The following is a 24,179-nucleotide window of genomic DNA, read 5'->3' as shown; positions in this document are numbered from 1 at the left end:
ATTTAAAAAATTAGTTATATAAGGCCCAGCACCAGTGGCTCACACCTGGAATCCTAGCTAGGTGGCTGAGATCTGATAATGAAGGGCAAGAGCATGTGGCCCTGAATCAAAGCCCTTGTACTGGTAAACACAAACCAACAAAAACTTCATTACAGAGGAGGTAAGGGGAAAAGAAAGATGTCATGTATGGGTATTCACGCCAAAACTAGATAGATGCAATGAAGAAAGGAGCCAACTGCAAGGGAAATCAAGTGATCGTATAAATAAAGCCGGAAGGCATCAAAACATTATCCTTGGGTGAGTTTGTTACCTCATCTTCTCTTTTTTGTTTTCAAGAGAATATTCATCACCAGGTGCTGGTGGTTCACAACTGTAACACTAGCTACTCTGGAGGCTTAAAACTGAGGATCCTGAAACTAGCCTGGGCAGGACAGTCTGTGAGACTCTTATCTCCAATTACACACACACACACACACACACACACACACACACACACACACACACACACACACAGGCAGAAGTGAAGCTATAGCTCAACTGGTAGAGCTCCATCCTCAAACAAAAAGTTAAGGGACATTGCCTGGCAACGGTGGCTCATGCCTGAAATCCTAGCTACTCAGGAGGCTGAGATCTGAGGATCAAGGTTCAAAGCCAGCCCGGGCAGGAAAGTCCAAGAGATTCCAATTAACTGCCAAAAGGCCAGAAGTGGAGGTATGGCTCAAGTAGTAGAGCATAGAGCACTAGCCTTGAGCACAAAAGCTCAGACAACACCCAGGACCTGAGTTCAAATCCCAGTACTGGCACAAGAGAGAGAAAGAGAGACAGAGAAAGAGAGAATATTCATGACCTCATATTTTTTATTACTTTTCCCCCACAAAGCACAATTCATTTCAAAAATGCTAGGAACAAAATTTTTGGATTAAAAAAATTGTAGCCTGGGGGGGAGGGGGGTATAATTGGGTGGGGGGAGGGGGGAGGCTGGGAAGGGAGGTGAAGGGTAAACAAAGGAGGAGGCTGCAATGCTTGGTAAGAAATGTATGCATTATCCTGCCCATGTAATTGTAGCCCCTCTGTACAGTATGTTCTCAAATAAAATAAAATAAAATTTAAAAAAAAATTGTAGCCTACCTTTTTTACTTTTCAAAAGTAACTTCAATGTCAGTAAAACATCTGATGCAAAGTCAAAAGGTTAAATCACACAGACCTCCAGAAATTTTTATGTTTTTAGTGTAAAAATACTGTATAGAGAGGTTACAGTTACATAAGTAAGGTAATGAGTACATTCCCTATCAAGCGTTGTTAGCTCCTCCTTTGTTTATTCCCTACCATCCCTTTCCTCCTAACCTCCCCAACATCTCCTCCCGCCGCCCCCCCCCACACCTCCACCCAAGTTATAAAGTTTTCAACATAGTGTCTTGTACATCTCATTGTTACAGTGGGTCAACTTGTTTCCTTATTTAAGCATTTGTTTTTGGTTTTGTTTCTTGTTTTTTGTCAGTCGTGGGGCTTGAACTCTGGGCTTGGGCGCTGTCCCTCAGCTCTTCAGCTCAATGCTAGTGCTCCACCACTTGAGCTACAGCACCACACCACTTCCGATTTTCTGGAGATTTATTGGAGATAAGAGTCTCCTGTACTTTTCCTGCCTGGGCTGGCTTTGAACCGCGATCCTCAGATCTCAGCCTCCTGAGTAGCTAGGATTACAGGTGTGAGCCACATATTTAAGCATTTTGTTACTTCCGTTCCCCTCCCCAAATCAGAAAAATGTATATACAAGATGCAGGGCACCAACATCAAATACAGTAAAAACAGTGGTTATACCGTGGAGGAGAACATACAAAAGAACAAAAAAAAATCACATAGTACATTATAACTACATTAAAAACTATAGCAAGAAAATAAAAACCAGTTGTGTCTATATCTTGGGGCTCATTCCGCTTAACATCATCTTTTTTTTGGGGGGGGGTCTGGTTGTGGGCCTGGGAGCTGTCCCTCAACTCTTCAGCTCAAGGCTAACACTCTACCACCTGAGCCACAGCGCCACTTCCGGCTCTTTTTTTCTGCTTATGTGGTGCTGAGGAATCAAACCCAGGGCCTCATGCATGCAAGGCAAGTAAGTGCTCTACCACTGAGCCACCTTCCCAGCCCCTCGCTTAACATCATCTTATATGGGCCTATGTACATAGCTTTTGACCTTTTCTGTTTGTCGTAGACATATACTAGTTACTGCAAATAAGGGAAAGCATGGGACCTATGTTTCTTTGGGCCTAGCTTACTTCACTTAATATAATTATTTCCTAACAAATGGGGCGATGCCATTCTTTCTGATGGAGACATAGAATTCCATTGTGTGTGTGTGTGTGTGTGTGTGTGTGTGTGTGTGTGTGTGTGTGTTTCTTGATCCATTCATCTACTGAGGAGCATCTGGGTTGGTTCCATATCTTAGCTATGGTAAATAATGCTGCAATAAACATAGTTGTGCTGGTAGCTTTAGTATACTCTTGTTTGTGATTGTTTGGGTAAATGACCAAAAGTGGGATTGCTGGGTCATAAGGGAGCTTTTGAGGAAACTCCATACTGCTTTCCAAAGTGGTTGAACAAGTTTACATTCCTACCAACAATGCAGTAGGGTTTCCTTTTGACCACATCCCCTCTAGCATTTGTTGTTATTAGATTTCTTGATTATAGCCATTCTAACTGGGGTGAGGTGGAATCTCAATGTTGTTTTGATTTGCATTTCTTTTATTGGCCATTCTTATTTCCTCTTCAGAGAAATTTATCTTTAACTCTTTAGTCCATTTGTTAATTGGGCAGTTGTTTGAGGATTTGTTGTTGGGGGATTTAGTTTTTTGAGTTCTCAGTATATTTTAGATATGAGACCCTTGTCCGTTGTATGGCTAGTGAAGATCTTCTCCCAATCCGCCTAGTAAAAATCTCCCAATCCGTGGGCTTTCTATTGATATTTGCTAGCTATGTCCTTTGCTCTGCAGAAGCTCTGCAGTTTTATCAATCCCATTTGTCCAACCTTTCTTTGCTTTGTTGTGTTTCTGGGTCTTAAGAAAATTTTGGCCTGTACCAAAGAGCCCTAAAGTTTCTCCTATTCCTTCCTGTAATGTTTTCAGGGTGCTTGCTTTGACTTCAAGATCTTTGATCCATTTGGAGTTGATTCTGGTACAGGGTGATATATAAGGTTCTAGCTTTAGTTTTCTATAGGTGTTTAACCAATGTTGCCAGCACCATTTACTGAAGAGGCTGTCTTTCTTCCATTCTATTTTTTTTTTAGTTCCCTTATCGAAGATTAGGTGGCTACAGGTCTGTGGGTTCATTTCTGGGCCTTCAGTTCTATTTCATTGCAGACCTCCAGAAATTCTTGTGATGGTTAATATTAAAATCTTGTTGACTGCCTAATGGCCTACTGGCCTACTGGCAAAGACAGTCATCTTCAGTGAAAGTAGATTTAAGCAAAATAATGTGGAAAAAGTATGTTCATAGAATTTTTAAATATATATATATATGTATATATCCTGCAGTTTTTAAGAAAATTTAGCAAGTGTTTGCACCAAACAGGTCCTTTATAGTTTTGCCAAATATCGACAATGTGTTTGGTATTTTCTACCATAAATACTTTCCTGCCTCTATTTGTGCATCATTCCACATGGCAAGCTAACAGAATATCAAGGTCAAATGAGGAAACGGCAAAAGGTTTTTATCTGGCTTCACTGTTTGACCACCAACTGGCAAGCATTGTAAGAAAAGCTTTGCAGGCGATAAATGATAGGGTAAAAGCACATTTTTGATCATGGCCCAGGCACTCATAAAAGCAGGACTGAGATTTATAGGAACTGATGTGGGAATTAATTCAACGGGAAGTATCACACAGTTTTTCAATTTAACTAAAAATCTCCTTGCTTTAAAATGTTCAGCAGTAGCTCTCTTTCTCCCTCATTTGCACACTATTTAATACATTTTTGACTCCGGAATGACACCTGTTATTCCAGGGAAGATCAGGTAACTAAAAAACACCTGTATCAGATGCACAACTCACAAGTCACTTGATAAATATATAACATTGATAGAAAAGTGGTTTAAATTATTTCAAACTGGTTAACTTGGAGATAACATCTTACTAATGAGAAAAATTCTTAGTAAAAGCTGATTCATATTTTGGCTAACTCAGTAACTTTCAAGAAGTTCTTAATGGATTAATATACCACAGTGTGAACCAAAATACTCATGATAATCTATCTTCAAAAGATTTTCCAAGAAAATGAACTGTGCAACTTGGCAGGGACAGGAAGGGAACCTGGGGGAAAGCAAAGAGGGTGACAGTGTCCAAAAAGAAACGTACTCATTGCGTGACCTATGAATCGGTAACACCTCTGTACACCACCTTACTATTAACAATAAAATTATATTTAAGGCAAGCGCTTTACCACTGAGCCACCTTCCCAGCCCGAAAATTATAATTAAAAGAAAGAAAAAAGACCTTCCAAGAAAACCGATGATTTGGGAAGTGAACAGAGGCCGACAGAAGTCCCAGTGTCTGCCCACGACAAAAGGTTAAAAATGAGTGGGCCAGGTGCAAGTGGCTCACGCCTATAATCCTAGCTAATTCAGGAGGCTGAGGTCTAAAAACCTCAGGTTCAAAACCAGCCTGGGTAGGTAAGTCCATGAGTCTTATCTCCAATTAACCACCCAAAAACTGGCAGTGGAGCTGCGGCTCTAGTAGTAGAGAACCAACCCGGAGTTCAAGCTCCACAATCGGCACCAAAAACAAACCAAACAAACAGAAGAGGAAGAAGCCCAAATGTAGACTATCTCCATAATGAGAAAATTCACTGGCAGAGGCCAACTTTAAAGGTTCAATGTGGAGTCCCTAGGAAGAGATAAAGCGTGAAGAGGAAGGAAGAGATGTCATTGTGTGTGTGCGCGTGTGTGTGCCCGCGCGCATGTGCGTGCGTTATATGTGTATGTGCGCGCGCGTGTGCGCTCGTGTGTATGTGTGCGCGCGCGTGTGCGGCTTAGGAGCTAAATAAATACATCGGTAAAATCCTCCCGATGAAGCTTGACGTCCAGGTTGTTCGCCATTCGGCCTGGAGCTGGAACCAAAATCATTTGGGTGAAAACAAAAGCAGCCAAAAGAAAAGGCTTCCACGCAAAAGGAGAGAAGTCACGGTGGGGCGTACAGGACACCCCCCCCCACCGCCCCCACCACGCGCATCCCGCTTCCCCGTCCCCACCGATGCGCCCAGGCGTCTCACTCTACAGCCGGGCCCGGCGCACTTCCGGCCCGGCCTGCGGGTGGAGGGGGGTCCGCACAGGGAAGGCGGGAGCGACGCGCCGGCCACAGCCCGACTCTCCCCGACCTGGCGCCAGGGGGCGCGCCCGAACCGCGGCTGAACTGGGGGTAGGAAGTGGAAGGAAGAGCGGACGCTGGTCGCCTTGGAAACCGCGTGCGCGTCCGCCGGGGCGGGCGGGGGGGGGGGGGGTCCCGTGCCCTCGGCGAAACCGCCGCGACGCGGGTCCCTGCGCCAGCCACAGCAGCCCTTCGCGTCTGAACCCGGAGACCGGCCCCAGCGCTGGCCTGGCCCCGGCCACGGCCACGGCCCCCGCCCGGCCCCACCCCCGAACCCGCCCCGGGCCCCGCGCTGCCTCCGCCGTGGGCCTGCGGTCGCGCGCGTGGGTGTCCTCCGTCCGGTGCCGTTAGGAGCCCCCTCAGCGGTGTTCTTCGGGCCCCCCTCTTCGCGGCCTGGTAGACCCCGAGAGGAGCAGGCCGGTTTTGATCTGAGCACACTACGAATCCTTTGCCTTCGGGGCGAGCCTCGCCGAGCTCGCAGGTTCGTAGCCTCCTGGGCGCTCCTAGCACACTGGTAGGCTAAGCGCGGGCCCCCTCGGCTCCCCGAGGTCAACGGCAGGCAGGAAAATAGCAGAAGGAACATTCCAGAAATACACTATTTGTACTTTTAAATTTTAAATAACTTCTTTTTGGGGGTGGGTCATGGGGCTTGAATAAAGGGCGTGGGCCACACAGTCTCTGAGATTTTGGGCTCAAGGCTGGCACTCTACCACTTGAGCCACAGCTCCACTTCCAGATTTTAAGAGGTTATTTGGAGATAAAAGTCTCTCGGATATTCCTGCCCGGTCCTCAGATCTCAGCCTCGTGAGTAGCTAGGATTACAGGTGTGAGCCACTGGCGCCCAGCTTAAATGACTTTTGTTAAAGTGTGTTGTAATTGTTCTATTTTAGTATCATTGTCATTAATCTGCTTGCCTATTAGTCAATTTTGCCCAATAAACTTTATTATAGGAATATATACACCGGAAAAGAAAAGAAGACATAGTATAGGGATGGGCACTATTCCCTTTCAAGCATATATGAGGTTATCTTAAAAGTAAACCCCTTGATTAAAGGGAACTACTATAATGTCTTCCATTCATAGGGGACTTTGTCACACAAATTTCCCAAAGCATTTGAGTTTCATTAAGAAACTTGGCGGGCTGGGAATGTGGCTTAGCGGTAGAGTACTTGCCTAGCATGCCTAGCATGCATAAAGCCCTGGGTTCGATTCTTCAGTACCACATAAACAGAAAAAGCTGGAAGTGGCTCTGTGGCTCAAGTGGTAGAATGTTAGGCTTGAGCTGAAGAGCCCAGGGACAGTGCCCAGGCCTGCGTGCAAGTCCCAGGACTGGCCAAAAAGGAAAAGAGAAAAGAAGAAAGTCTCTCAGGAGACTGAGATCTGGGGGAATCTGTGTTCAAAGTCAGTCCATCAGTCCTGAGACTCCATGTCTTAATTAAACATGAAAAGAAAACAGAAAAGCATGGTACCACATAGAGAAAAACAGAGAAGGAAACAGCATCAGAAAATTGTCTGAATCTATAAAACTTTGTGGAGAAACCAAGGCTAGACTCAGTCTTGCTGCTATAGTTTCTTCTTTCTTTTCTCTTTTTTTTTGCCATTGAATTCCCAGTATAAGGAAAGCTTTTTTTTTTTTTTTTTTTTTTTTTTGTCAGTTGTGGGGCCTGAACTCTGGGCCAGGGCACTGTCCCTCAGCTCTTCAGCTCAAGGCTAGCACTCTACCACTTGAGCCACCGCACCACTTCCGGCTTTTTTCTTTTTGCTTATGTGGTGCTGAGAAATTGAACCCAGGGCCTCAGTCATGCAAGGCAAGCACTCTACCACTGAGCCACCTTCCCAGCCCCTAAGGAAAGCTTTTTGAGTGAAGACCTCTCCAGTCTTGGAATCCTTCTAACATCACAGGGCTCCTCCCACTGGCTATGCCAGATGTGTTGTTGATGTTCTTTTACTCACATTCAATCCATAAACTGTTAAAATTCCTCTCCCTGACACCTCAACATCCTTTTAAAAAGAACACTAGGTTTAAAGAAGCCCTTAGATTTTTATAGTACCTTATTCATTTACTCACTCCCTTACTTCACACTTCTCTGCTGGGCAGAGAGGGTTGAAGAAGTAGTTCAAATGGGAAAGGATGTTCCATTTAAGTAAAAAGAAAAAAGAAGTGGGAGTAGGTGGAAATTTAGTTCTGTGAAGGCTGAGAATGAAAATGCTAAGGATGAATGCTTGACAATGAATGTGATCATTACTCTTGGATCTCCTTACAGGCAAGTCCAAGATCTGACCCTAGGATATCTTGTGTATATTTACTACTGCTCTTTGAAGGTAGAAAAATGTATGTTCTCCAGTTATCCAGTATAGAAGTATTGCACGTGGGGCTGGGAAGGTGGCTCAGTGGTAGAGCGCTTGCCTTGCATGCATGAGGCCCTGGGTTCGATTCCTCAGCACCACAGAAACAGAAAAAGCCAGAAGTGGTGCTGTGGCTCAAGTGGTAGAGTGCTAGCCTTGAGCTGAAGAGCTAAGGGACAGCACCCCAGGCCCAGAGTTCAGGCCCCATGACCCGACCCCCCCCACACACACAAAAAAAGTATTGCACATATTTCCATTATCCTCACAATATTCTTGGTTATACTTTTGTCTTTTCTTGACAGTAAAATTGAAGGAAGAGTTGAGGGAAAATGGAACTCTGCTTATTAGAGACATTATGATAACATCATTTGTTTTTAGTAATTCTGAATCAGAAGGTAGACCAGTGGAAGAATCCAGAATAACTAGGAAATGCAGTTCAGAAATGTGCTGTGACTAAAAGATTTTCATTGGTAAAGAAAATACATGTCAATATAATTACACATCATCAATCATCCAAATGCCAGTTGAAAATGCTATTCATCCACATATTTTAAATACCTAGATTTTAATGTATAGTTTTAACATTATTTCTCCAAACTGGATGAATTTTACATTTTAACACTTTATGACTATGTATACATAATCTGTATAAAAAGAGATTTGAAAAAATAAGTAAACTTTAGGTGATATCACTTCTAGAAGGCTTTAAATGATTCCATTTAAAGAAAAACTTGCTGAGACTGGGCACTAGTGGCTCACACCTCAAGGCTAAGGTTAGAGAATCACAGTTGGAAAGCAGCCTGGGCAAGAAAAATCTGCAAGATTCTTACCTACAACTAACCAGGAAAAAACAGAAGTGGAGCTGTGGCTCAAGCAGTAGATCACCAACCTTGAGCAAAAAAGCTAAAAGACAGTGCCTAAGCCCTGAGTTCAAGCCCCAGGATCTGCACGCGCACGCACACATGCGCGCGCGCACACAGACACACACACACACACACACACACAAATAGATGAGATATAAGACATTGGGTCCTGATGAACCAAAATAAACTTTTTCTTTTTGTAAGTTAAAAAAAAAAAACAAGTTTCTTCCAGGCTTCGGTAGCTCACCTGTAATCTTAGCTACTCAAGAGGCTGAGATCTCAGGATCACGGTTCAAAGCCAGCCCGGGCAGGAAAGTCCATGAGACTCTTATCTCCAATAAACCACTAGAAAACCAAAAGTGGTGCTGTGGCTCAAGTGGTAAAGCCTTAGCCTTGAGCTAAAGAGCTGAGGGACAGCGCCCAGGCCAGAGTTCAAGCCCAGGCCAGAGTTCAAGCCCCATGACAGGTAAAAAAGAAAAAAAATGTGCCTAGTATAAGTGGTAATTTGTGTTCCATATTTAGGCTATATGCAACATCATTAGCAAATAAATAGGGTGATTGGTAGGGAACGTAATGCTTTCTTTACAAATTAGTCTTTCTTGAGCATTCATTTTGATGAAAGGCTGGGTACCTAAATTTTTCAATCCTAGACTGCTCACCTGCCCTGATTCTGGAATGGAAGCTTAGTGTTCAAAGTTTGGCATGGAAAAACACAAATGAGAGGTCATGTGCTAGTCACATTGTTTTGGGTTTGTTTTTTGATGTGTCTGTCCTGGGCTTTTTTTTTTTTTTTTTTGTCGGTTGTGGGGCTTGAACTCTGGGCCTGGACGCTGTCCCTGTGCTCTTCAGCTCAAGGCGAGGGCTCTACTGCTTGAGCCACAGCACCACTTCCTGTTTTCGAGTGGTTTATTGGAGATAAAAGTCTCACTGACTTTCCTGCCCAGGCTGGCTTTGAACTGCTATCCTAAGATCTCAGCCTCCTGAATAGCTAGGCTTACAGATGTGAGCCACAGGTGCCCTCCCTTTCCCACTAAATTTCCATGGTTTTGCGAAGTGATTCTTTCAGTCTGAATAAAGATCTTGTTCCTTCTGTATTATATAGCCATTGGCCAGATAAAGTGTCATGTGCAAAGTAGGCACTAAATACATGTTTGCAGTAATTGACAGATTAGACAGCCATTGGTCAGGAATTAGTCTAAGTGCCATCCTCTTGGGAGATAACCCTTACTTTGTGAATATTTTTTTTTTGGGTCCGGTCATGGGGCCTGAACTCTGGGCCTGGGCACTGTGAATGTTTTTCTAGGATCCTCAGTCTTTACTAGAGATAGAAATCCTGTGGGTGGTCAGGACTCATATGAAAATCACCATTGTTCAAAGGACATTATCAAATGCAAGAGTACATTTTGAAGTACTTGTCATTAGCTCCCTGCAAAAAATTGGATTGCAGCCGGGTGCTGGTGGCTCACGCCTGTAATCCTAGCTACTCAGGAGGATGAGATCTGAGGATAGCAGTTCAAAGCCAGCCGGGGCAGGGAAGTCTGTGAGATTCTTATGTCCAATAAACCACTAGAAAACCGAAGGTGGCGCTGTGGCTCAAGCGGTAGAGCACTCGCCTTGAGCTGAAGAGAGCAGGGACAGAGCCCAAGCCCAGAGTCCAAGCCCCACTACCAACCAAAAAAAAAAAAAAAAAAAAAATTGGATTGCAAAGTGCAGTCTAGTCGATTACTAATTTTCTTAAAAGTATTAAACAATAGTCCTAATATAATTTATGCATGAGTCATTTGAGCTCTAACAAATCCATATTTGCACTCATATTTTATTAAAACCCTTTGTGGTTAGACCACAGTTAGGTGACTAATTGTGCACTAGAGAATCATGAACCTCAGAGCCAGGTATGTGAGGCCACTGAGCAAGATGAGGTCATTTTCCACCAGCACCAGATGAGTACCACAGGTGGAGTCCATAAACCTTGATCTCTTCCATATGAGTCACAAAGAGATTCATGTTGACATTTAACTTTCAAATAAAATATTTTGTAGTTAAGATCATGGATCTTGGGGGGGGAAGGTGGGAAGGGATAGGAAGGGGAAACAAAGGAGGAGGCAACAATGCTTGATAATGAAATGTACTCATTATCTTGCCCATATAATTCTAACTCTTCTGTATGGTATTTTCATTAAAAAAAATCATGGATCTTACTGAATTATTCTCAATACTTTTCTGAGTTAAGACACTGTCCTTTTTTGTGTGCCAGTACTACGGCTTGAACTCAGAGCCCCAATCTCTTGCTTGGCTTTTTTTACTCAAGGCTGATGCTCTACCATTGAGCCATACATCCTTTTGCATCCTTTTGCTGATTAATTGGAGAGAAGAATGTCACAGTTATGTCTGACTGCCTTCCAACCATAATCCTTAGATCTCAGCCTTCTGATTAGCCAGGATTATAGGCATGAGCCTTGGTGCCCAGCTTAAGACACTACCTTAATGTATTATATTTTGCTATGCGTCATCGGTATGCTTTTCCATTGGAAAGTGTTGTATACTTGCATTCAAAGATGATGGAATACTTGGCTGGAAAAGTCTCAGACACAAAGCGCTTCACTGGAGGTCTGGGGGCTGGGAAGGCTGTGGGCAGTGTACAGAGTATGTTTCCATTTCAGCAGGTTTTTCCACTGTGGAGCTAAATGGTCTATGCAGATCTAGGTAGACTGCCAATCCTGTGATCCAAGTCATGAAGGTTGACAGTCTATGATTGATCTTTCCACATGTCCTCATACTTGGCAGTGCACACACATCCTCTGCTTTATGGCTTCCTGGAATTTTAGGATCAGTCTGGAGTTATAAATGAAGAGAAAGAGGTAGAGGCACCCTTATTAAGCTCTATTTGTGAGATGTTATGCCTGGTACTTTAAATACTAGTTGATTTCATCCTTACAAGAGTCCTTAGAATAAGATCATTATTGTTCTCACCTTATAGTTGATGAAAAAGGACTTCAAAAAGAGTTATAGTAATCTTCTCAAGGTCATGCAGATAATTAGGTGGTGAGTGTAGGTTTAAAACATGTGCATGCCTGATCCATCCATCCATCCACTGAAGCATTCATTGATAAGAATGTTGGGCTTAGTGGAAACTGCAGTCGTGCTCAAGAACTAATTACACATTCCTTTGCTTACTTTCCTGCATTTTTAACCATTTAAACAAGGAGTTACAAAGATGATATGCTTCCCACCACACCCAACTACCAATACACAGACTGCTCCCCTTGAAGGTATGAGAGTAGTAAAACTTAAATTTAAAATCTCTTAGGAAAACTATACACTGCAAGGAGTAATTGAGTACTTAAATCAAAGCCATGAAATAGTCCTGCTCAATAGAAACATTGATGAACAGTGAGCTTTGACTTGTTGTTGTTCTGGTTCTGGACAGATGGGTGCTGTCCCTGAGCTTTTCTGCTGAAGGCTAATATTCTACCACTTGAGCCACAGCTCAACTTCTGGCTCTTTTAGTAGCTAGTTGGAGAAAAGAGTCGCACAGACTTTCCTGACCAAGCTGGCTTTGAACCTGATTCCTCAAATATCAGCCTCCTGAGTATCTAGGATTGCAGTCATGAGCCACAGGTGCCCAGCTGGCTTTTCTTTAAAACAAAAATATGTATACACACACACACACACACACACACACACACACACACACACACACACACACACACACACACACACACACACACACACATATACTGTAATCTCAATCACAGCACTCAGAAGGCAGGAAGATCATGAGCTCAAGGCCAGCCTGAACTACACAGTGAAACTTTGTCTCAAAACACCAAATGTGTGTGTGTGGGGGGGGGGGGGGATGGGGGGGGGAGAGGATGGGAAGGGATGGAAAGGGGAAACAAAGGAAGAGGCTACAATGCTTGATAAGAAATGTACTCATTGTTTTGCCCATGTAATTGTAACCCCTCTGTACAGTATTTTTACAATAAAAAAATAAAAAATAAAAGTACGTCTGCAAAACAAAAAACACCAAATGTACATATACATATGTATGTATATATTTTTGATAATTTTTATTAAGTTTAAAAGAAAGTAATAGCTTATGAAAAGTTGTTGTAGATAATGGATTATTGTTATTTACATTTGTAAATCTCTTAACCTTTGAAAAGCACCTTCAAGCCAGGCACTGGTGGCTCATGTCTGTAATCCTTGCTACTCAGAAGGCTGAGAGCTGAGGATCAGGCTTCGAAACTAGCCTTGAACAAATCTGCTGTTCAAGCTCCAGAATCACCCCTTTCTAAGTGAAAGACTTTCAAAATGTATTTTTATTTACTTTTGTAATAACCCAGACAAAATTTAATTCTGAGCCTAGTTTCAATTTGCTTAGATCCAAGCTTCTTGATGCTTATAGAAAATTGTGTGACCAAAAGCAAAAGAAAGACAAAATTTGTGATACCATTTTTCATTTTTAAAATATTAGTCAATGGGCTGGGAAGGTGGCTCAGTGGTAGGGTGCTTGCTTCATATGCATGAGGACCTGGTGTTGATTCCTCAGCACCACATAAACAGAAACAGCTGGAAGTGGTGCTGTGGCTCAAGTGGTAGAGTGCTAGCCTTGACCAAAAGAAGCTCAGGGACAGTGCTCAGACCCTGAGTTCAAGCCCCAGGACTGGCAAAAACAAAAAACAAAGGATAAAATATTAGTTGATATTTATTGAGTAGTTATCATGTGTTGTGCACCCTGCCACACAGTATAGAGAGAAATAAAAAAAAAATTTTTTTTTTTGGGTCCAGTCATGGGGCCTGAACTCTGGGGCCTGGGCGCTGTCCCTCAGCTCTTCAGCTCAAGGTTAGCGCTCGACCACTTGAGCCACAGCGCCACTTCCGGCTTTTTTCTTTTTGCTTATGTGGTGCTGAGGAATCGAACCCAGGGCCTCGAGCATGCAAGGCAAGCGCTCTACCACTGAGCCACCTTCCCAGTCCAATAAAATGTTTTTTTAAAAAAATTAATATCACTTTTTTGCTCTTAGAGGAGCTTGATAAGGATAAAGTATCAAAATACATAAGAGAATGAGTCTTAGAAAGTTCTGGATGGAAGAATGGATGTGGGGATGAAGAGGGGCCATTGTACCTAAAATAAACATGGAAATCACGGGACTCAGGAACCCAAATAATCTTTGATGTTTCAGACTTGCACTTGATGTTAGATCTGGCCACAAGAAGCAGTCGGCACAGAAAAGCCAGCTTTTTTTTTTTCTTTTTCTGTGTGTTTGTGTGTGTGCGTGCACGCCTGCGTGCACTAGTACTGGGGTTAAACTCAGGGCCTCACACTCTTGCTTAGCTTTTTTGCTCAAAGGTAACTTTCTACCACCTTAGCTATACCTCCATTTCTTGCTTTTTGGTGGGCAGTTGGAGATAAGAGTCTTGGATGTTTCTGCCCAGATTAGCTTTAAACCACTTAGTCCTCAGATCTCAGACTCCTGCGTAACAAAGACTTTCTTTCCTTTTTCTCTTTTTTTTTGATATTTTAATTGGTTTTATCATGAGTGTTCTATATATGTATATGAATCATATCTACTCCCATTTCTTGCTCCCCACACTGCTGCCACTGGTCTCTTTTCTCTTCCCACATAGTCTCCTTCTGCCTTTTAGTCTTAAGTTCCTAGAGTAAACAAACGCTAGATGGACAAAATTTATTCACTTTTCCTATGTCTTTTTTTATATAGGCATATTTCTTAGTAGCTAACCACAAGAATGGAGAGTATGGGGAAAGCAAATAGAAAGGATATACTTACACGACCAAGGAGTGACAAAATGTCCACCACTGAATCGCTTCTGGACTACCAGTAAGTTTGTATTCTGAAATTTAACAATTGTCTGATGTAACTGTAGTCATTGTTGGGAGTTCTATGATACCAAATGAAAATAGTCCATCCAACTATTGCCAAGAAAATGGAAGCAGGTTGGAGACTAAATTGTACAGTTGTGTCTTTTATTTTTCTCATTTACAATTTTTTATATCTCTAATACCTAGAAAGCCTGATATATAGTGTGAGCTCAGATTTCTTTCTTGAGAAAATATTGTTAGCTCTTGCCAGAGCAAAATTACATTCATGAAAATAAAATAATCTTGCTTTGTTTATAGATATAGGAAATATTCTTTAAGTACTCACATGCAGTGGTGAAATACCTACCTCAAAACAGGTACATTCGAAAGTATTATTCTATGTGATGTTATGTTCCTCTCCTAAGAGTTTCCTCCTTTGATCTCACTGTGTATGAATGCTTAGAAAGCCAGTATAATTTATCATGTCCGTGTATTTTAGGTCTAGCTTCCCTATATGAGCGAAAACATGTGCCATTTGTCTCTCTAAGCTTGGCTTACCTCACTTAACATGATTGGTTCTAGGCCTATCCATTTCCCTGCAAATGAGATATTATTCTTTCTAATTGCTTTGCAAAATTCCATGAAACAGGTATTTAAAAAAAATCATGGTGAGGGGCTAGGAAGGTGGCTCAGTGGTAGAGTGCTTGCCTTGCAAGCATGAGGCCCTGGGTTCGATTCCTCAGCACCACATAAGCAGAAAACGCCGGAAGTGGTGCTGTGGCTCAAGTGGTACAGTGCTAGCCTTGAGCTAAAGAGCTTAGGGACAGTGCCCAGGCCCAGAGTTCAGGGCCCATGACCGTCAAAAAAAAAAAAATCACTGAAAACATTGGCATTAATAGTAATAGTAAAGAAATCCTCCCCTTTGATCTGCTAATTCCACATACATAATGTCATGGTCTTTGTGCCCATGCTAAACCTATAAAGGGATGGTCACTAAGCAATTGTAGTTGTAATTTTCTCATTTATAGTTGTTTCCTCCTCAACTTTCTACATTGGAAGTAAATAAAGATATCAGAACAGGGTTGGATATGGTCCTAGATTGAAAAACAAAGAAGCAAGAACACATGCAGCTGGGCACTAGTAGCTCATAGCACCTGAATTCTAGCTGCTCAGAAGAATGGAATCTGAGGATCGCAGTTTAAAGCCAGCATGGGCAGAAAAATCCATTAGACACCTATCTCCAATTAACCAGCAAAAAGCCAGAGGTGGAAGTGTAGCTCCAGGAGTAAAGTAAGAGCCTTGGGGGGAAAAGCTAAGGGAAACCACAGGGCCTAGGCCTAAGGTTCAAGCCTCAGTACCAATAAACACACAACACACACACACACACACACACACACACACACACACACACACACACAGATAAAAGTATACATTTTGTTAGAATTCAAATTTGTTTTCATTTTTCTGTTTAGTACTGGGGCATAAACTCAGGGCATCCCTTGCTTAGTATTTATTCACTTATGGCTGGTTCTCTACTACTGCGCCATACCTCCACTTCTCAAATTTGTTTTCCTTCCTCAAAATTTCAACATAATAGTCATACAGGAAAGGAAGGGGTAGGAGGGTGTCACATTACTAACAATTAATGGATTGCCAACATTTTAATAGCATTGTGCTTTAGAATAGTGCTATATCCTTTTCAACCCATTTTATTTATTTATTTTGGGGGGGGGTCCAGTCATGGAACCTGAACTCTGGGCCTGGGCGCTGTACCTCAGCTCTTCAGCTCAAGGCTAGCGCTCTATCCCTTGAGCCACAGCACCACTTCTGGCTTTTTTTCTTTTTGCTTATGTGGTGCTGAGGAATTGAACCCAGGGCCTCAGGCATGCAAGGCAAGCACTCTACCACTGAGCCACCTTCCCAGCCCCTCAACCCATTTTAATACATTGATTTATATACACACCAGTTGCTTCACCACTCAGGATACCATGGGCACACTTGGATACTAAGGCACGTGTGGGGAGATATGAAAGGCTGTAAAGAATGGTAACAATGGAGCCGGGCGCCGGTGGCTCACGCTTGTAATCCTAGCTACTCAGGAGGCTGAGATCTGAGGATCACGGTTCAAAGCCAGCCTGGGCAGGAAAGACTGTGAGACTCTTATCTCCAATAAACCACTAGAAAACTGAAAGTGGAGCTGTGGCTCAAGCGGTAGAGCGCTCACCTTGAGCTGAAGAGCTGAAGGACAGCGCCCAGGCTCAGAGTTCGAGCCCCACGACCAACAACAACACTAACAAAAAAGAATGGTAACAATGGAATTCCATATAGTGCTATGAGTGTAGATTTTTGAAGCTCCAAAGCTTCCTGGTAAATCCACCTCTCATGACTCCTAGAAAGCTGGAAGTGAATTCCAGAGACAGACCCCGCTAAGCTACACGTGCAATTTCCACAAGCTCCACAAGAGGGCCTCGCAGAATTCCCCAACGTCTGCTGACTCCAGTCATAGTGAACTGCACACTGCCAAATGAACAAAAGACAAAGCTCTGGACCATTTTTTCCTAAATGCTCTGAGTGCAGCAGTGATGGGCTTTAAGTATGAGGTTGGCAGAGGTAACAGAAAATACAAGATATCCAATTAAATTTTAATTCCAGTACCATTTTCAGTGTAAGTCTATCCCATGCAGTACCTTGGGGTTGGGACTACGTGTGGTCTCCTGCTGGCTCATCATACTCTCAGTCATCACCAAGGAAGGCTTGTGGGCACAGCCTGAGAGTCTGTCTATTAAAGCTGCCCAAAGTCTTGTCTCAACCAGGGCAGGCAACACACCTGGGATTCCTCTGCCATGTGTAATTGCTGAGATTATATTTGCGCAGGTTTGCATAGGCTTTATTTTTTTTCCCCAGAAAATGTTACAATTACTTAATTTTCTCTTCCCAAAGAGGCTGGACTAAATCCAGGTGCACACCTTAATCCCAGCTATTTGTAAGAGAGAGATTGGAGGATTGTGGCTTAAGGCCAGCCTTGAGGAGGCTAGGGTGAAGGGGGGGTGAGAAGGAGTTAGTGGGATGGTATCTCACCAAAGAAGCCAGTCATCCCTGGCAGCATATACACACACACAACGAAAGAGAAGGCATCCCTTCCCACTCATGTGCCTAAGCTTTAATTAAATAAGAAAAGATGGTTTTTAATTAGTAGAGGTTTATTTTTTTAATCTGTGTGGAGTCCACTGCTGTCATAGCCTCTTCCATTTACTGTTCTCATGATCTGATGTTTTCCCCCATAGTATTAATCACCATGCGTGAGTCATATGCTTATGTACTTCCTTTGTCATGGTCTATAAGCTGTGCAAGGATGGTGATGGTCTTATTCTAAACTGTGTCTAAATGCCCCCAAACAATGCTACACATTACTCATAACCCATGTCCTTCTGGATGAAGGGAACAATGGTCAGTAGAAACTTCAGAAAAGAAATCACAGAACTCCTTTCATCTTGTTTAGAGCAATAAGACAAGATCCAAAGAGGGTAAGTACCCTTAGGCAGTTAGTGGAAAGACAGAACTATGTCTAAGTTTCATATTATTCAAATACAGTTTTTTGTACAAAAGGATTTGCTTGCTTTGTTTTTATTTTGTGATTACTCATCATGCAGAAGGAAAGAACCTTGTTTTTCTCTTTGTTAAGAATACAAATTTGTCAGTGGCTCATGCCTGTAATCCTAGCTACTTAGGAGGCTGAAATATAAGGATCTTGGCTCAAAGCCAGCCAGGGCTGGAAAGTCTGTGAGACTATTTCCAGTTAACCACCAAAGAGCCAGAAGCTGGAAGTTGTCTAACATATTTTTCAATGAATTAAATATATTCAAAGACACAAATTCTCTTACAAAAGGTTCTTATAAAAAAAAAATGGGTTGGGGCTGGGAAGGTGGCTCAGTGGTAAAGTGCTTGCCTTGCATGCATAAGGCCCTGGGTTCAATTCCTCAGCACCACATATGCAAAAAGAAAAAAGCCAGAAGTGGCGCTATGACTCAAGTGGTAGAGTGCTAGCCTTGAGCTGAAGAGCTGAGGGACAGCGCCCAGGCCCAGAGTTCAGGTCCCACGACCAGATAAAAAAAAAAGGGCTATTGGAATACAGCTAGTAGTTTAATTGAATTTGAACAATTTAGCTTAATTTTTAATTTTTGTCTTAACTTTTTCTAAGCTAAATAATTGTAATACATCTTTGTTTATTCTCAGACGTGAAATAAAGGAAAATACGGTAGATCGACTGATATTTCAAATAAAGAAGCTTAGAGAAAAGAACCAAAAGAATCATGAAAGGGTGAGTAAAAAATGTATTTTTAGTCATTAAACATGTAGATACATGCTTTTAAAAACTGCACATTGTAGCTGGGCACAGATGGCTCACACCTGTATTCCTAGCTATTCAGGAAGCTGAGACCTGAAGTTCATAGTTCAACACAAGGCAGCCAAATCTGAGAGACTCTTAGTTCCAATGAACTAGCTAAAGTCCTGAAGTGAAAGGACAGTTCAAGTAGTAGAGCACAAGTCTTGAGCAAAGAAGCCAAGGGAGAGCTTGAGGCCCTGAGTTCAAGCCCCAGAACTGGCAAAAAAAAAAAAAAAAGGAAGGAAGGAAGGAAGGAAGGAGACGGACCACTGAGCCACCTTCCCAGCCAAAACTTCTATTCAAGTCTCTCTCTTTCTCTCTCTCTCTCTTTCTCTCTCTCTCTCTCATTGTTTCACTTGTCAATCTTCACTTGTTCAATCTTCCATGTCACTCATTCTTTCCTCTGGCCCTTCCATTCTACTTGTTATTGTTAGCTATTTCTTTCAGTTACCACACACACACACACACACACACACACACACACACACACACACACACACACACACACACACACACACACACACACACACACACACACACACAGTTTTCATTGTGTTTTTCTTTGCATGTGCTATTCTTTTGCAGATTCTTTGTCCCTCTCTCACTCCCTCTCTCTCCCTTTTCCCCTCTTCCCCCCCCTTCCCCCGCAACTCCCCCTTTCCTCCTTCCTCCTCTCTACCTCTTTCCCTGGGAGCCTAGGAACTGTCCCTGAGGTTTTTTACTCAGGGCTAGCACTCTACCACTTGGTTGCCACTTCCAGCTTTTTGTGGTTAATTGGAGGTAAGGGTCTTCTGGACTTTCCTGCCTGGGCATGATTTTTAGATCTCAGCCTCCAAAGCAGCTAGGATTATAGGGGTGAGCCACAGCACCTGATGCTTTCTGTGTTTTGTTTGTTTGTTGTTTCAAGCATGTTGATCATTGTTCATGGAGTAGTTTTTTCATAGCTGCTTTAACTTTGTCAAGTAATTGTAACCTATCAGGGACTTGGGCCTTGACATCATAAATGTATCCCTTTTCATTCATCTGGAGATCTTGACTGTTGGTATGATGAGTTGAAACCTGGACATGTTCATATTATATCGGATTGTAACCTCTGGATCTTATTTATGACCTTCTATTTTACCTAGTTTTTATGCACATTAGTTGGTCGCCTTGTTACTCTGCCTGGTGATAGACAGTACTTTTGGTTCCTTACTTGGCCTTCATTGACACCTGAAGCACATGTGGGAAGCCCCTCAATTGCTATTAGGTGGTGAGAGGGGTTGGCTTGACGTATTTTGGGGTTCTGTTGTTAGGGTATGGATTACTTCCCTGGGCTGCCATAAGAGCATATGGCAAGCTCTCTGCCCTAAAATAACAGAAATTTATTTTCTCATAGTTTAGGTAGCCAGAGCTCAAAAATCTAACTGTTGGCACACTGGAGGCAAGACTGGTTCCTTTTGAAATCATTCAGACAGAAGTCATCGTGTCTCCTCGTTTCTGGTGTTTTCATCACTCCTTAGCATTACGTGGCTTCTAAACACTGAGTCTTCTACTGAGTTGTTTATAATCCAAGCAATGCCATTTCTCTTGTGCATCTGTTTTTCAAGTGCGTGCACGTGCGCACGTGTGTGTGTGTGTGTGTGTGTGTGTGTGTGTGTGTGAGAGAGAGAGAGAGAGAGAGAGAGAGAGACAGAGAGAGAGAGAGAGAGACAGAGACTGGGGATCAAAACCAAGGCCTCTAGAAAGACAAGTGATTTTATCTTTCTTGATGTTGTTTTTAATGTAGTTATAATGTACCATGTGATTTTTTTGTTTCTTTTGTATGTTCTTCCCCCATGGTATAACCCCTGTTTTTACTGTATTTGATTCTGGTGCCCTGAATCTTGTAGATACATTTTTCTGATTTGGGGAGGGGAAGGGAAGTAACAAAATGCTGAAATAGAATACAGGTTAACCCTATAACAATGAGTTGAAAATGAACTTTACAACTTGGGAGGGGGGAGGAGTTGGGGAGAGGATAAACAAAGGAGGAGGTAACAAACAAAGGAGGAAATGAACTCATTACCTTACTCATGTAACTGTAACCCCTCTGTACAGTATTTTTACAATAAATTTTTTTTAATAAACCAAGGCCTCATGCATGCTAAGCAGGCATTCTAGCACTGAGTTGTACCCCAGCTCTTCATACTATTTCTTTTTTTTTTTCATACTGTTTCTTAATAAAAAGGTACCCATCATTGGTTTTAGGGCCCACCATAATCTAGTCTGACTCTATCTTAACTAATTACATATGGGAAGAATATTTCTTTCTTTTCTTGTTTTTGTTTTTTGTTGTTATTGTTGTTGTTTTTATGCCAGTCAGGGCCTGGGTACTCTCCCTGAGCATTTGTGATCAAGGCGTGAGCCATAGTTCCACCTCTGGGATTTGGGTGGTTAAATTGAAGATCAGAATCTCATGGGCTTTACTGCCCAGTCTGACTTGGAACAGCAATCCTCAGATCTCAGCCTCCTGAGTAGCTAGGATTACAGGCATGAGCCACTGGTACCCTCGCATTATTTTGTACTGTTTTAACTCTGTTATTTCTTTTATTGTATTTTTAAGTTATTTTCTTTTTTTTGGGGGGGGGAGTGCAGTCGTGGGGCATGAACTCTGGGCCTGGGCGCTGTAAGCTCAAGGCTAGCGCTCTACCAGTTGAGCCACCCGTGCCAATTCCAGCTATTTTTTCTGCTTATGTGGTGCTGAGGAATCAAACCCAGGGCCTCAAGCATGCAAGGCAAGCACTCTACCACTGAGCCATTTCCCAGCCCCCTTTTAAGTTATTTTCTTAGTCGTTTCCTTGATAATTTCAAGGAATAATCTGGCCAATAGTCTAGTTTACATTAGTACCAACCTAATTTCAATAACATACAAAACTTTTGTCTCATTCCTTCCTTCTTCATTTGTATTGTTATCATATAAAATACACTTTTTATCTTCCATGTCCACAACCATAGATTGATAATCACTTCCCTATGCAGTTGTCTTTTCAATAAGATAGGGGAAAAATAAAAAATAAATAACCATTATCTGGCTTTCAGATATGCCTATGTTGTTACTCTTTGGTGTCCTTTACCTCATTGTGAAGAACTCGATTTAGTATTTATTTTAGGGCCGGTTTACACTGGATTAATTAACTTCGTGTTGGTTAAATAAGTAGTTTAGAAATTTGGAAGAGTCTATAATTTAAATGTGGAGTCTTGAATAGTAACCATAAAAAAAAAACTTTAAAAAGACAGTTAAAGTAATTTGTGAGAAAAGTTTTTTTTTTTTTAATGTAAGTTCTCCAAAAGCAGCACTTTTTCAGTTTTGTTGACTGATATAATCTCAGGGCCCAGAATACAGCCTGGTTCATGTTAGAGAACAGCGTTGATAAAACTGACTTGGACATTTCGCTTGTATAGTCACTAGAAATGGGATAAGTTCATAGAACCACTTTAATAGGTAACATTATGCCTGGTGGGTGGTTCTCACCTCAATAGCTCTTGGATATGATATTGTCCTGTCATTTATGTGATGAGCTGTGGAAGTGGCGTGTGGAGTTTAGCCCATGTTCACCCTTAGGCTTTTGTGGCAGAACGGGCGCTTGAAGGAGGAGCAGCTCTGGCACTTGAGGAATGTCCTGAAGGAGCTGACGGAGGAGAGGGCCGGCAGATTGCCGATTGTAACAAGGGAGGATGTGGAAGAAGCAATGAAGGAGAAATGGCAGTTTGAAAGAGACCAAGAAAAATACCTGAAAGGTGAGTGAAAAAAAAAGAAGGAAAATTCTGATAGAAGTTGGGTCCGTTGGCTCTGGCATGTATGAACACTTCTGTCTGCCCATGTGTTCAGCGTGGCTGTGGGTGCATTTCATTTGATCCATCACCACCACAAACACAGGTAGTTAAATGGCCAGGGAAGGAAATAATCAAGCAAGCAGCGGAGCCAAGTGAGGAGGAGTGAGGGCAGGGAGGGGAGCACAGATGAAATCCATCTGCCTTTCATGGGGACTGGTTCTTTTTTGCAAGAGACTATTATTTAGTGGTTTCTTTGCCTTTAGCCTTAGTGTAGATTTGGGAGTAATAAGGTGATTGTAATCATGGAACCTTCCCCCCATCTCTCTAAGGGAACTAGCCCCCACATTCTTGTTTGGATGAGAAAAGCAATTAGAGATGGGAAGAGGAAGTTTGGAGGACAGAGAGAGAAATTATGCTAGAGGTGCTGCATGAAACACCCCAGACATAGCTTTTCTTAGGAAAACTATGGTAACTGGGGCAAGTTGGGCCTGCCTAAGTTGTGTGTGTGTGTGTGTGTGTGTGTGTGTGTGTGTGTGTGTGTGTGTGTGTGTGTGTGTGTTGGTACTGGGATTTAAACTCAGGGCCTGGGCACCATACCTTAGCTCAAGGCTGGCACTCTAGCACTTGAGCCACAGCTCTACTTCTGGCTTTTTCCTGGTTAATCATGGATAAGAATTTCAGGCATTTTCCTGCCAAGACTGCTTTCAAACTTCAATCATCAGATCTAAGCCTCCAAAGTAGCTAGGAGAATAGTTGTGAATGGCATAGGCATTTTTTAGACCTTTGGGTTGAACAACATCTCTCCAGCCCAACAAGAATGATTCATTTAGTAAACATTTACTGAGCACCAACTAATTGCTAAGGGCTGCCTTTACAGAGATGACCGAAGTATGGTCTTGTTCTCAAGGCACTCTCAAAGCTGGTGAGCCAAAGAGCCATTAAGTTCATAGTACTTGGCTCTATTAATGCTCCCATTCAAATAGATTCAGCAACATTCTACTCAGGCCTAAAACCAAAGTGCAAGTGCATCTTAATAAAGGCAGACTAAAAGTTATATACTAGAAACAGTTCAATATTTGTACATATTGTGAGTACTTATTTTACTCTAAAGTCTTACAAAGTGGGGGAGTGGGAGAAGACACATTATTGTGATTGTCATATGCTACTTTGCACAAAAGGGAAAGCCAAACAGTGAATTTTAGATGACTGAATCAAATTTCTTTTAATCTATGCACTTACTGGTGGCTTACACCTGTAATCCTAGCAATTTGGGATGTAGTTTGAAACTAACCCAGGCAGAAAAGTATGTGACTCCAATTCATTTGGAGTGTCACTCCAATTAATTTGGTGATTAACCTCCAATTAACTACCAGAAAAACTGGGAGTGGAATTGTGGCCCAGGTGTTAGAGTGCCATCTTTGAGTGTGAAAACTGAGCAAGATTTGGAGTTCCTGAGTTCACACACAAACACACACACAAAAATGGTAATAATTATTTCCTTACAAAAATGAATTTAAATCACTTTTGCTCAGAGACAAAAGTTCTAATTTACACTATTGTAAAGAAAACATGATCTAATATGTTGTACAAAATAGGACCCTTAGCCAGGCATCA

General features: G+C 42.3%; 1 protein-coding gene across 2 annotated transcripts in view; it reads left to right on the top strand.

The window, feature by feature from the left end:
• The first annotated feature begins 5,315 nt into the window (after positions 1 to 5,315).
• The window catches only part of Ccdc83 (coiled-coil domain containing 83), a 41,988-nt gene continuing 23,124 nt past the window's right edge, over positions 5,316 to 24,179 (top strand). Inside the window, exons 1-4 of one of the 2 annotated variants that reach the window (XM_070034848.1) lie at positions 5,316 to 5,404; positions 14,286 to 14,405; positions 18,620 to 18,704; positions 22,367 to 22,529. In XM_070034848.1, the coding sequence (XP_069890949.1) occupies positions 14,314 to 14,405; positions 18,620 to 18,704; positions 22,367 to 22,529 (340 nt within the window). In that variant the 5' untranslated portion in view covers positions 5,316 to 5,404; positions 14,286 to 14,313. Of the gene's footprint in view, positions 5,405 to 5,508; positions 5,835 to 14,285; positions 14,406 to 18,619; positions 18,705 to 22,366; positions 22,530 to 24,179 lie in introns of those variants that run through there. The other variant, XM_070034847.1, reaches the window with a different exon arrangement.

The sequence above is a fragment of the Dipodomys merriami genome, unplaced genomic scaffold (genome assembly GCF_024711535.1).
Source record: "Dipodomys merriami isolate MVZ:Mamm:240054 unplaced genomic scaffold, mDipMer1.0.p SCAF_25, whole genome shotgun sequence".
In the NCBI taxonomy this organism is placed as follows: domain Eukaryota; kingdom Metazoa; phylum Chordata; class Mammalia; order Rodentia; family Heteromyidae; genus Dipodomys; species Dipodomys merriami.
This window is presented reverse-complemented; position numbering and strand designations above follow the sequence as displayed.